The sequence below is a fragment of the Pogonomyrmex barbatus genome, unplaced genomic scaffold (genome assembly GCF_055798465.1).
Source record: "Pogonomyrmex barbatus isolate J1 unplaced genomic scaffold, ASM5579846v1 scaffold15, whole genome shotgun sequence".
NCBI lineage: Eukaryota > Metazoa > Arthropoda > Insecta > Hymenoptera > Formicidae > Pogonomyrmex > Pogonomyrmex barbatus.
Window position 1 is genome coordinate 3,724,643 of NW_028297111.1, and position 13,389 is coordinate 3,738,031.

General features: G+C 32.2%; 2 protein-coding genes across 10 annotated transcripts in view; one reads left to right on the top strand and one right to left on the bottom strand.

Annotated features, from left to right (window-relative positions):
* Positions 1 to 9,369, top strand: part of LOC105429948 (uncharacterized) — a 191,295-nt gene extending 181,926 nt beyond the window's left edge. Inside the window, exon 18 of one of the 2 annotated variants that reach the window (XM_089073466.1) lies at positions 6,622 to 9,369. In XM_089073466.1, the coding sequence (XP_088929592.1) occupies positions 6,622 to 6,696 (75 nt within the window). In that variant the 3' untranslated portion in view covers positions 6,697 to 9,369. The remainder of the gene's footprint in view (positions 1 to 6,621) is intronic. The other variant, XM_089073471.1, reaches the window with a different exon arrangement.
* The window catches only part of LOC148937254 (uncharacterized), a 204,789-nt gene that overhangs the window by 175,000 nt on the left and 16,400 nt on the right, over positions 1 to 13,389 (bottom strand). The window contains exon 6 of one of the 8 annotated variants that reach the window (XR_016138507.1): positions 303 to 5,871. The exons of the other annotated variants lie outside the window; for them this stretch is intronic. The gene's annotated coding sequence lies outside the window, so the exon portion shown is untranslated. Of the gene's footprint in view, positions 1 to 302; positions 5,872 to 13,389 lie in introns of those variants that run through there. 8 annotated transcript variants of the gene reach the window in all.

Genomic DNA, 13,389 nt, shown 5'->3' on the forward strand with positions numbered 1-13,389 from the left:
GTTGCTAAAAAATGTGTTGCAAAATCAAATTGTGATCAATGTCATATTTCATTTATTAATACAAATCACAAACTGATAGATGCAAGACAAATATTAATATATTTTCGAGCATATGAGACCAGTGATGACTAGGAATTAGGACATCTATGTGTACCTACAGAAAAATTTTCATTTGTATTTCGATTAATGAATACAGTATTTGATGCAGGTTATTCTAATATGAGAGGAAATTATAACATATTAGATACTCTATTTCCATTCATGATACAAGCTGTACACACAAAGTATCCAAATTGGTTTCAGCATGAAACTTAGCATTCATCGAAAAAATTTGGCATATTATATGATGAAAATTAAGATACATAAAGATTTACTTTGGTTAGGAGAGCGATTAAGACTTTCAAAAAGTCATTATAAACCTACACAGAAATTTAAAAATATACAAAGATTTAAAAATTTTTTAACATTTAGATACTTATACTCGCGACAGTACATGCGGAACGAGTACACACAGAAGGATTGCGACTCTTTCAGCGGTACAATCTAAAAACATTTCTTTACATTTACTCGCGGCACTTTGTGCCAATCGAGTAAGAAGATCGCGGCTTTTTGAGCGGAACGATCTACAAAAATTTTAAATATTACTCGCGGCATTTTATGCGGATCGAGTAAGAAGATTGCGACTCTTTCAGCGAAACGAAAAAATTTTTTCTGCGAAAAAATTACATTTCGATTGTAAAGCACGCTTCTACTTATCTATTTAGGTAATTTTTGATTCAGGTTGTAAATCTTGCTAAATTCCTTGTATTATTTTGAAATGTGATTAGATAAATCTAGAAGTTTTTCATAATGTTTTTATTGTGAATGTAAGAATTAAAAAAATAAATGTAATCCTTAACGGAATCAATGTACCAATAAATTTAAGTTTTTATATATTTTTAAATAAAAATTCTGCTATTTTTTCCTCAGGATAATTTAATTTTTATAAAATAATGATAATTTTTAAAAATTTAAGAGTTTCTCATTCAAGTATTCAAAGTTCAATGTATATTTTCGCTTATACTAAATAAAAAAAAACATAATACATCAAATTGATTATTTTATATGTTGTGCAATAATCTCGTCGACATTGTAATTATTATTAATTAAAACATAATAAATTAATTTTAATTTATTTTTAAGAAAATAATTTTTAAGAAATTTTTAAGAAAATAACAAAATATATATTGTGCAAATATATATTATGCAATTGATTAAGAAAATAATTTTATATGTATTCTTATTTATTATATTGTTTACAATTTTTATACATAAAGTTATATATTACTTATTGTAATAAATATTATATGTAAAATATAATAATCATATAAAAGGATTTTCGTAATATCAATTTCGTATAATTCTGCAATTCATTCATATTATTAATACTGTTTATTTTTTTTTCAATGGATACGCTATATGTCAACAATAGCGAGCGATAACCGAGAACGTAGGAGACGCCGAACATCGTACAGCGCAGCGAGAGAGTACGATAGTATCTCTATCCTTTTCTCGCAGCGTCAAGTGCGAGAGAGTATGATAATATCTCTATTCTCCTTGCGCAGCGCTTCGAGTGAGAGAATAGGATAGTAGTCCTATTCTTTTCTACCGTCCGAGGGTAGTCGAAACTGACACTATGCAACGTACACGGATAAACTCACGGTTCAATGTATGCACCCATGACACACACATTGAAGTATAAGCCCATGTTCGTGTACACGCACCGGCAGGAATGGTGTCCTGCGCTCAGCGCGCGGTCGCTACACATACACGCGTACGTCCGTGCTTCGTGGAGCGCGAATGAGACGCGGAGCGAAGGGAAAAAATAGTGGAGGCAATTCAATGTCTCTATACATCGCGTTTTTCTTTCTTCCATCTCGTTCTGATTAATTATTGATTATTTAATGATTATTTATAATTCGCAACATTTTTTTATTATTTTTAATATATAATAAAAAAATTTCGTCAATTCATTATTTTAAATAATTTTTAATATCGGTTGCTTCAGATGTAAGATAGATGTAAGACATTCAATATCAAAATCCGCAATGATAGTTATAATTTTACACATAACTTTTTTTTAAAATATATAATAAAAGAATTATTACGCGATAATTAAACAATTAATCATATTAAAACAATCAATTAAATAAATAAATAATCATTAAATAATCAATAATTAATCAGAACGAGATGGAAGAAAAAAAAACGCGACGTATAGAGACACCGCGGTCTCTCACTCGCACTAGCGTCGAGTGTGAGACAGCGAAGGAACACCGAAATCGGCATCACGTCGGATTATGCTTTCTCTTTCGATCATGCGTGTTGCTGCTTTCATCTTGTGTTAAGGATGCAACATCGAATTGCCTCTATTCTTTTTTCCCTTCGCTCCGCGTCTCCTTCGCGCTCCGCGGAGACACGGACGTGCGCGCTTCGTATGTATGTGTAGCAGCCACGCGCCGAGCGCAAGACACCACCCATTCCTGCCGGTGCGCGTACACGGATATAGACTCACGGTTCAGTGCTGACACACACATTGAAGCATGAGCCCATGTTCGTGTACGGCGTAACGCTGCGTAAACACGATGGCCCGCCAGGCTAGCCGAGTCAGGCTTCGAGTGGTAGAAAAGAATATATGATCTGTTCTGTTTTTCTCTCTCGAACTTATAGCAAAATTAGCAATATGATGTTGGATCTTAAGTTGCCGAATTGATGACGTGCAGCATTATTATCAATCTATTTTCAAAACTTTTACATATTTCTGTAAAATTATTATAATATATATTTTGTACAAATATGTAAATATAAAAATCCGCTGAATGTCTATTTTTAATTAATTATTTAATTTAAAGTAATTACCCAAATAGCAAGATGACGTTATGATGATGATTTAAGGTCATTTTTCGTCATTCTACGTCAGTATACCAAATAATGATGTAAAATAAACATAACATTTGTCACGAAATATTATCGTCATAAATATATTTTCATTATTTTTAAGTCATTTTTAATGAATAAATAAAATAACATTATTATTTACTATCTTTCTTAATTAATTTTAATATATAAATAAGAAAAATATTTCCGATATTTAATATATAATTATTAATAAATTCATAAACAAATAAATAAAATATATACAACAATTTATAAACAATTTTTATAAAGCATTTTATAAACAATAATTATATACAACAATTATGTCACGTGCTGATTGTCCGTTTAATACATTTAAGTTTACCCTGGGATTGGACCGGTTTGTGAATTAATCGATCCTGAATAGAAAACGAATTTTATAAATTTTATATCGCGGATCTTTTATTAATTTGATTATAATTCGGATATTTTATTTAACTTTTAAAAACTTTTAAAAACTTTGTTTATTTATTTTAATTTTAAGTTGATTTACAATTCTTTTAATTTTAGGGACAAAGGAAAAGGATTTTAATTTAGTTTGTTTTAATTTAAAAATTACCTTTATTAAGTTGAGTTATCTTTAAAATCTATTTAAAATTTCTCCTAAGAGAATTATTACAGAAATTGATTATAAATTTAAAAATTCAATCCTAAGGTTGATCACGCACGACTTAAGACGAAACGAACTGATCGGACCAATGTTACGATCTATTAATCTGACTATCTTACTGCCTGTTTATCTGATAATAATTACTCCTTGTACTAACTGATAACCGCGACCTGAGAATCGAGAACGAACAATAAATCAATCCGCTGCTGCTTTTCCACACGCATATTTATAGGTAGAAATGGTCAGAACCCCCGCGCAAGCTTCTCACTACTTCTTTCTTTCATTAATTAAGAGAGGGAATGTTCTTTCCCAAGGTGTCATCCGAATCCTCGTTGCCAACAGGCATAGCCTGGTACCAACAAGAATTCAATCGATAAATCAATAAATCAATATATTATCTTACAATACGCATTCTTTTATTTAAAGCTTTTAAAATTTAGATAGCCGTGACAATTATATACAACAATTTATAAACAATTTTATAAAAACAATGATTCTTATTAAAAATAATATAAATTCACGGCTCTATATACTTAAATTATCTACAAAAATTATATATACAATCGAGATTTTAAAATTGAAATTATTTATACAACATAGTAACATTCATTAACCAGATCTATTATATTTTATGTCAAGATCCCAAATTCATTTATATCATCATTTCAGTAGCAGGTTTCATCCAATATGCAAGTTAAACAGCATCGAGCAGGGTCCCAAGTAAGGACCGTGGGTTGTTTTAGAAAGATGCGGCGATAGAAGATAAAAGATGTTTTTAGCACTTTCACTTTTTTTATTTTTTCATTTTTTTTTACTTATTTTTTGTGAAAAATCACGTATTATAGATTTTTAATACTAGCAGTCAATATCGGAATGTAATCGTTATTTTGTCGTTATAAGTATCACATTATCGGTCTGTCACTTATACACGTCATTATGTGTTCCTTTTTGACGTCTTTTATGACGTGAATTTGATGATATTATCAATATATTAATGGCTTAAAATAGACATTATATTGATGACATCTTGCTATCTGGGTATTTAGTTAATTTAATTAATATTATTTAATTGTTTAGTTAATTTAAAAAATGTCCCTTATATTAAAACAAATTATTTCTAATATTTTTAATAATATTTAGATATTAACTAAAATTATAGTTTTTAATATAGTTTTTTTTATTTTTCTTTTTAGAACAAATATCAACAAATACTTTTTCAAACAATAGTTTTAACAAATAAATTAATTATATTTTAATAACTAAGTGATTCAGAGTTAATATACAATATTATTATAGTAAATATTTTAATCTTACCGACAAAAGAACAAAAAAAGTGTATGTAAAGCTGGCGTCTCATTTTGTAGAAAAAATCGTACAAATTATTAAGAGTTCTGGCTTCCTTTTTAATAGTTTTACAGGTCACGTATATTATAGATTTTCCTGATAGATAAACAAATAATTTTTGCATTAAAGCGAAAAAATCGGTTTGGACAAAGTGGACGCCAAGTTCACGCGGCGGCTCATTTTATCCTAAACGAGTTCCGACGCTTGCAAACGTAAGATTTTGAAAAATTATAGTTTATAAAAAATATTATAGTTTCTAAAGAGTTCTCTCTATAAAAACAAAAAAAATTTTAAATAAGTTGAAGTTAATTATCAGTGCAATAAACAAACTGAGTTGAAAGCTAATAATTCAGAGTTTTGATTTAACAAATATACTTTTCGTATAGTCCTGAACATATTCATTATAACATGTCAAAACGTTTTCTAAAGAGTTCTAGGCATTGGCGATAATATAAAAAAAATGTATGATTTTTAAATAAATAGATACAGTCCAAATGAGTATGATATGAGACGCTGTTTAAATGTCAGCACATCTGATAATCCAATACACTTTTCGTATATTTCTAAATGTATTCTAATGCTTTGGTAAGAATTCTAATCACAAAGAATATTTCGACCAGCGTCTTATACTTTTCCGTTTGTCTCTTTGTTAATTTTATTTTAATTTATTAATTATACGTTCTTAAATTGTGATGATGCTTCATCTTAGCACTCTTTTACTTCTCAATCTTTGACTTGGTATGCCATTTGAAGTTCGACTTTTTCGGCTCGTGTTCATGCTGTTGTTCAATTTAAGTTTCAAATTCCTTCTCTGCTTTATGAGTTCCCGGATATTCGCTGTCATCCATTCCTTTGTGTGCTTAAAACCAACCACCTGTTCCGTCACACTCGTTAGTGCAGTTTTTATCTTATTTCAGTACTCCTCAACATCATCATCCAGCTCCACCTGTAGGGCCTCGAATCTGTTACAGAGTAGGTTGACAACTGAGTTAATAAGAATGTCGATATTGCTGTAATATTGATCTCTCAGTGTGTCGATTAAAGCAAAATTAATATTTAATATGCTTTCGATGTCAAATCGACCAAATTTTTTACTTCGATTTTCGACGTTGATTCGACGTCTCGTCAACCGAACATTTCTGACTGCGTTATTATGTTAAAAAAAGGAATATTATGTAATTATTCTTTGCGCAACAAATTAGAATATATGTAATATTTTTTGTAGCCATATGACCAACATAAAGAAAGAATACGTCGCAAATCATTAATCAGTGAAATACTTTAAAAGAAATAAATTGTAGGATTTTTGTGATACTTTTTATATTTTTTTTCATTCCTAAACAATTTTTGAAAAAAATTATATATATTAAATTGCAAAAGTTTTACGTAATTTTTGTTTGTTTAGGTCTTGTATAAATAAACAAATAATTTCATAAAAAATAAAAATCTGTTGCGTATGTTTTTATTGCAAATATTAAGAGTAAATATATATAACTGCAGCCAAGATTTTATTTGTTTATAAATCAAGTCAGAATACATTTTTTTCTTGCTCAAATGTCAGAAAAATTCTCGTCATTATGTATAATACATTTAAAGGATATAAATATAAATTAGCCATAAATTTTTTTAATTACCCTATATAAAGACGTTCAATAAATATGTGTAATTTATGCGTATACTTTACAATTACTCAAAGTGTATATATTTTGCAGATTCAAAAAATGTCAAAGATCGGGGGAGAAAATATTAAAACAATGAGGAACATTATGTCCAAATTGGGCAGATGACGCTGATTACATGGACAGAACAAAAAAAAGCGGACCTTCAAAAATTGTGAAATTTCTAGCGCCATTATTAATAAATATATATTTTAAGACTCAGTTCTTTTGCTGCAGCCATACTGGTTTATGACGTCATAGGCGAGAAATGACATGCAGTAATGTTCTTGCGACGTATAGATTTGTGTTATACTTTTCTTTTAAAAACAATATTTTTAAAACTTATCAAGAAACACGGTTGTGGCTCGTCGCCAAGTGTGAGCGTCAGTGCTTCACGAGCGAGAGACCGGCTGTGTCTCTTCACACGAGCTGACAAGTTGCTAACCATCAACATTATCGGATCTCAGTAACGATTGAACCGATCAATTTCTGAATGGGCGCAATCGATAGCTTAGGTTCGAATTATATAATAAAGGTATTTTTAGTTTTCCTTTCCGTGTCGTATGAGCGGAGATATTACGATTCAAAATCCGATACTTAGAAATTAATTTCTAAGAAACGTCATTATTATTGTCGTCGCCACCAATGAGATACTATTAAAGACCGACGATCTTATGGAAATTAGCGGGGGTAGGAAAAATTTATTACGTACTTTCTTCGAAAAGTTGCGGCCAAAGTAGAAAACAAAATGAGAAATATACCGATAAGATATTATTAAACTCACAGTGAATATATTTCGCTTTCCTTCTTATCCCAAAATGTTATTAGTATTAGGAAATTCGTACGGCATAGCAAATAAAAATTAATAAAGTAATAATAGTTTACAAGAAAATAAAAATAGATTTTTAAAAAATAACTATATAAATTATATTATATTTATAAATGTCAAAATTATATAAATAAGAAAGAAACATAATAATACTTAAAAACAATACAATTTAAGAACTCCGTATAATTAATAAATTAAAATAAAATTAACAAAGGGACAAAAATGAAATAAAATAAGAAATAATAAAATAATATATTCCTGTAGGAAATATATTATTTTATTTATTAAGGAAATAAAGATTTATCTTATTTAAATTTAATTTGCTCTTATTTACTGTGCCGACTCTAATTAGACTCTGATCTCATTTGTTCATTATATTAGTTTCATTATATTAATTTATATAATAATATTGTTAAAAATAATGTAAAAAATTAGTTAAAAACTGATTTTTATATAATGTATTAAATATTGTATAATTAATCGGCCTTGGATAATAATACTTCAATTAATTATAATTAATAAATAAAAAATTATTCTTTATTTTTTTAATTTTTTAATTTTAATATACTTTATGAAAAAACTATGAGATCACACATCATCTATTATAGCCGCTTCTAATAATTTAATATGATACTTTTGTTAACTTATATCTTCATTGAAAATGATTCAAAAATGAATCGAAACATCTAAAACCAATTATAATTATGTGATTTGATTATGTTAATCAACGGAACATTTTGTTGTAAAATGATAAAAATTGATAAAATTAAATAATCGTGGTAAAATTAATAAATCTTTTTGCCATCAAGTCCAAGTGAGCTAATGAAAAAGGACAGGATTTGTTCTGAGGTGATGTTGGTCCAGGAAAAGGCGTTAAAGGACAGTTGTACAAGTTCGTGAAGGAAAACACTAAAGTGATTTTAACTGAAAATAAAAACAAAAAATTATCTATTTTCTATTCTAATTGCTATTGAAAGAAATATTTAATTTACAGCTCCGAAAAACGTACTAGCTCCGAAGAACGTACCAGCTTCAAAGAGCAAACCAGCTCTGAAGAGTGTACTGAGTCAAAAAAGCATACCAACTTTAAGAAAGCCATCACAGCTTCGAAGAACGTACTAGCTCCGAAGATCATCTCAGTACATCACTATTATCAGCATCAATAAATAATTTTCCGTAAAAATTCCGTTTCAATCATAAACTTCGTAAAACGATCTTAAATAACGGAGAATGATAAGCAATAGAACAATTTGTATCAAATACTAATTGTTGTCGTTAACATATTTAAAGAACACGCATTTGAAACGCATCGAAATTATAAACAGAATGTAAAGAAAGAGTAAATAAAATGAAATGTGTTGCAAAAAATATCTACGCGAAGACAAGCACGCTTCTCTAGTTGCTTGTTTTGTCTAATTATTTGCTAGATTCATATTGTTATATAACCGTATTAATTTTTAACGTATTAATTTTGCTAAAAAATTATTCTTGATTCTTCAACACATTTATATGTACAAAATTTAAATTTCTTTTTGTCAGATTCTTTTATCTATTTATCTATTTAACTATTCGTGCGTCCATTTCGTACGGTGTCCGATTGGCACTGTGTCCGATTGGTATTGTGTCCGATTTTCAATGTGTCCGATTGCCACTATATCCGATTGCAATCACTGTGTGTCCGTTTCCTATTGTGTCCGATTGCAGCTACCGTGTGTCCATTTCCTACTGTGTCCAATTAGTACTGTGTCCGACTTTCAATGTGTCCGATTGCCATTGTGTCCGATTTTCACTGTGTCTGATTTCAATCATCTTGTGTCCGTTCCTTATTGTGTCCGTTTGGACCTATGTCCGATCCATTTAACTTGTTGTGTCCGATTTATTTGTGCGCAACTGGGACTTATTCGCGGCAATACTCCTCGGGAAGCCGAGAGTTAAGGGCGATACAAAGAACGGTTTGTAGCAGAGAGAGAGGGATTATCAAAGAATCAAACATATAAATTGTATTAATAATATTTATTTTGTCAATAAAGGTGCAAAGAATGTTCGGAAATAAATGCAGAGTTTTAGTATTTAATCAATAACCATAGCTGATTCTTCTTCACAAAATGGCGGTGCATTGAAACAAGGTGGACCTTCGTTATAAGGTGATCACATAATATTCAAAGAAGTTAACTTTAATTTGTTTCAATCATTAATTAGCTTTGTATTTCACTTATGACAGAACAGAGTACAGATCGAGTACGTCAGTTTCTAATAATAAATCAAGTATGTCAGATTTGTTTTGAACTGAATTATTGATGTATAGAAATTATGTTTTTAACTGTTACTTTGTATCGAACTGTTAAATTTCTTAAATTTTTCCTATCGTAATCACGCGGCATCTAACGCGTTATGAACTAAAAGAGAGTCTTACTATTCAGTAATCTCTCATAAATAAATAGAAAATTATTATCTTGATCGTTGTTGCTGTAATCCATTTAAACTTGTTAATTATTAATACTCAGTTATGTATTATTATTATTTGTTATTAGTTTTGATTTGCTAGAACCTGCAAAATCGTAAAATAGAAATAGGGAAAGAATTAAACTTTAGAATTAAAAATTAAATTTATTGGAGGAAGTTTCTTCTGTTCTGACAATAAGAATGATTACTTTAGTGAATAATCATCAACAGAAGGAGATTTTTTCAATTTGTTAATTAATGCAATTATGTCGACAAAGTTCTTCTAAATAATCATAGTGGCAATAAATCATAGTTAATAAAAAGATATTTCAATCATAGATAGCAAATTTATTAAATTTAATGTTAATAGTTAAAACTGAAATAGTAAGACTTGAAACGAAGGATGTCAGTGAAAAATTCCTCAATCGTAATTATTACAGTGTTTAGTTTTCATAACTAATCAACGAGGAAAGGTTAGGACATAATTCACAAAAGAATAGAAGAGATAGTGATACAAAGACCCTTATGATGAAAGCGTTTGACCATGTTGCGATTGACCACAGCCATTCACAGCGGTTACTTAAAGGTTTTCCTCTGTTCAAACGCTATGAGTGCCTGATGGTCCCACCCGGTTGAAGACGTTGCAAACTTTGACGCGAGCACGATCGCTCCGGATTCGCCTACGGGTTATATTCTCGAGATCGATCTCGAGTATTTGCATCATCTGTACGACCGACACATTGACTTACCTTTTTGTGCGACGCGCGAAACCATTCAGCACGCGGCAGGATAAACTTCTCGCGACGCTATACGATAAGAAGCGGTACATCATCCACTATTGCAACCTGCAGCAATGTCCGCACCACGTCTTCGTATCGCAAAGATACACCGCGTACTACAATTTGCTCAATCTGCCTGGTTTCGCGATTACATTGAACTCAATACACATTTGAATTATGTAATGCCCCGTGCGTATTTTAAAACGTATTCTAAAACGTACGCGAAAAATGATTTCGAGAAAAATTTTTATAAATTGATGAACAACGCGATATTCGATAAAATGGAAAATGTTCGGAATCACATAGATATAAAATTGATAACGAAATGAGATGGACGATATGATGCGTAGATGATCGCGAAACCAAATTTCCATAACCGCAGCATTTTTATAGAAAACTTATTCGCCATCAAACTGCGTAAACTCGAGGTGAAATTCAACAAGCTTATTTATGTGAGTATGTATATACTTGACATATCGAAAATCTACTTGTACGAATTTCACCATGAATACGTGTCACCGCTGTATCGCGAGAAATGTAAGATCATGTACATCGACACGGACAGTCTCATATACCACATCGAGTGCGACGATGTGTATAAAATGCGATATCGCTAGATTCGACACGAGCAATTATCCGACGAACAATGCATACAGGATGCCTCTCGTGAATAAAAAAGTATCGAGCCTAATGAAGAATGAAAATAATGGTGCGATAATGACGGAATTTGTCGAACTCAGAGCAAAAATGTACGCGATGAGGGTTGACGGTAAAAAGGATATCAAAAAGGTGAATGATATAAAGAGTAACGTCGTAGCACGAACAATAACGTTCGATGATTATAGACGATGCACGTGGTACTTGAATGAAGAGAGCGAAATGACTCATGGCCAATCATGTATAAGATCTAAATTACACCAAGTATACGGTGTCCGAGTCGAAAATCGCTCTGAGACAAACGTACGATGACAAACGATACATCGTACCAGATTCGACGGAGACGTTACGACATTTAGATGTGCGGACATTGGCGGATTCTAATATACATGTATATACACACGCACGCACGCACGCACGCACGCACGCACGCGCGCGCGCGCGCGCGCGCACACACACACACACACACACACACACACACACACACACACAAAAAAGTGTTGCATCACCTCGGTTTCAAGCTCTCCTGAACACTGACATTGAATGTGTATATTGCATCAATAACACAATCCTTTAGATTGTTCATAGATGTCACTCAACCCGCACAAAGATGTAAACAACCATGCATGAGCAGTGTCTATGCGACGGAGTGGGTAAGACAGCCGATCAGTTCCAGTCATGACACCAGGAAGGAAGTACACTACTTGTGTTGTCTGTAGTTCTGCCATGCCTAAAAGGTCAATTCCGAAGTTTGATCGTATCCGCATTGTTACGTTATGTCAGGAAGGGCTCTCATCAAGGGAAGTTTCCAGACGTCTCAGAGTGAACCAAAGCGATGTTGTTCGGACATGAAGGAGGTACAGAGATAAAGGAACTATCGATGACTTGCCTCGCTCAGGCCGTCCAAAGGCTACTACTGCAGCTGATGACCGCTACTTACGGATTTCAGCTCGGAGGAATCCTGAGAGGAACGCCACCATGCTGAATAATGATTTTCGTGCAGTCACAGGACGTCGTGTTTCGACTCAAACTGTATGAAATAGGCTGCATGATATGCAATTTCACTCCCGACGTCCATGGCGAGGTCCAACTTTGACACCTAGACACCATGCAGCGCTGTACAGGTGGGCCCAACAACATGCTGAATGGACGTCAGAATTGGCATCAAGTTCTATTCACAGAGACTCGCATATGCCTTCAACCAGACAATCGTCGGAGACGTTTTTGGAGGCAGCCTGGTCAGCCTGAACGTCTTAGACACACTGTCTAGCGAGTGCAACAAGGTGGTGGTTTCCTGATGTTTTGGGGTGGCATTATGTGGGGCTACCGTACGTCACTGGTGATCACTGAAGGCAATCAAACGGCTATACGATACAGAGATGACATCCTCCGTATAGTGCAACCATATCGGCAGCATTTCGGAGAGGGATTCGTCTTAATGGACGACAATTCTCGCGCTCATCGAACACATCTTGTGAATGCGTTCCTTCATGATAACGAAATTGCTAGATTAGAATGGCCAGCATGTTCTCCAGACATGAACCCTATCGAACATGCTTGGGATACATTGAAAAGGCTGTTTTTGGACGAGATGACTCGCCAATCAATCTGAGAAATCTATGTCGAATCGCCATTGAGGAGTGGGACAATCTGGACCAACAGTGCCTTGATGATCTAGTGGACAGTATGCCACGACGAATACAGGCATACATCAATGCAAGAAGACGTTACCGGGTATTAGAGGTACTGGTGTATGCTGCAATCTGGGACACAAATTCAGAAAGTCTAGATTATTATTGTACAACTTGCAATTTTTTGTTTTCATGAGCAATAAAGAGAGCTGAAATGTTGTTTTTGTATCTCTATTCCATTTTTATGTAAAGGGTCAGGAACCCCTAGAACCGCGGTGATGCAACTTTTTTTTATTTGTGTATATATAGGGTGTCCCAGAACTGCCGTACCATTGTCAACGTATTCTCCGTGAAATTCTAAGACGATTATAAAAAGATTCTTCTTTCAGAATCAAAAATTGTTTAAAATACATCAATCTATTTTGATAGTTTAAAAATTGTTTAAAACATTTGCAAATTGTTCAAAAACGATAAAAATTGTTTA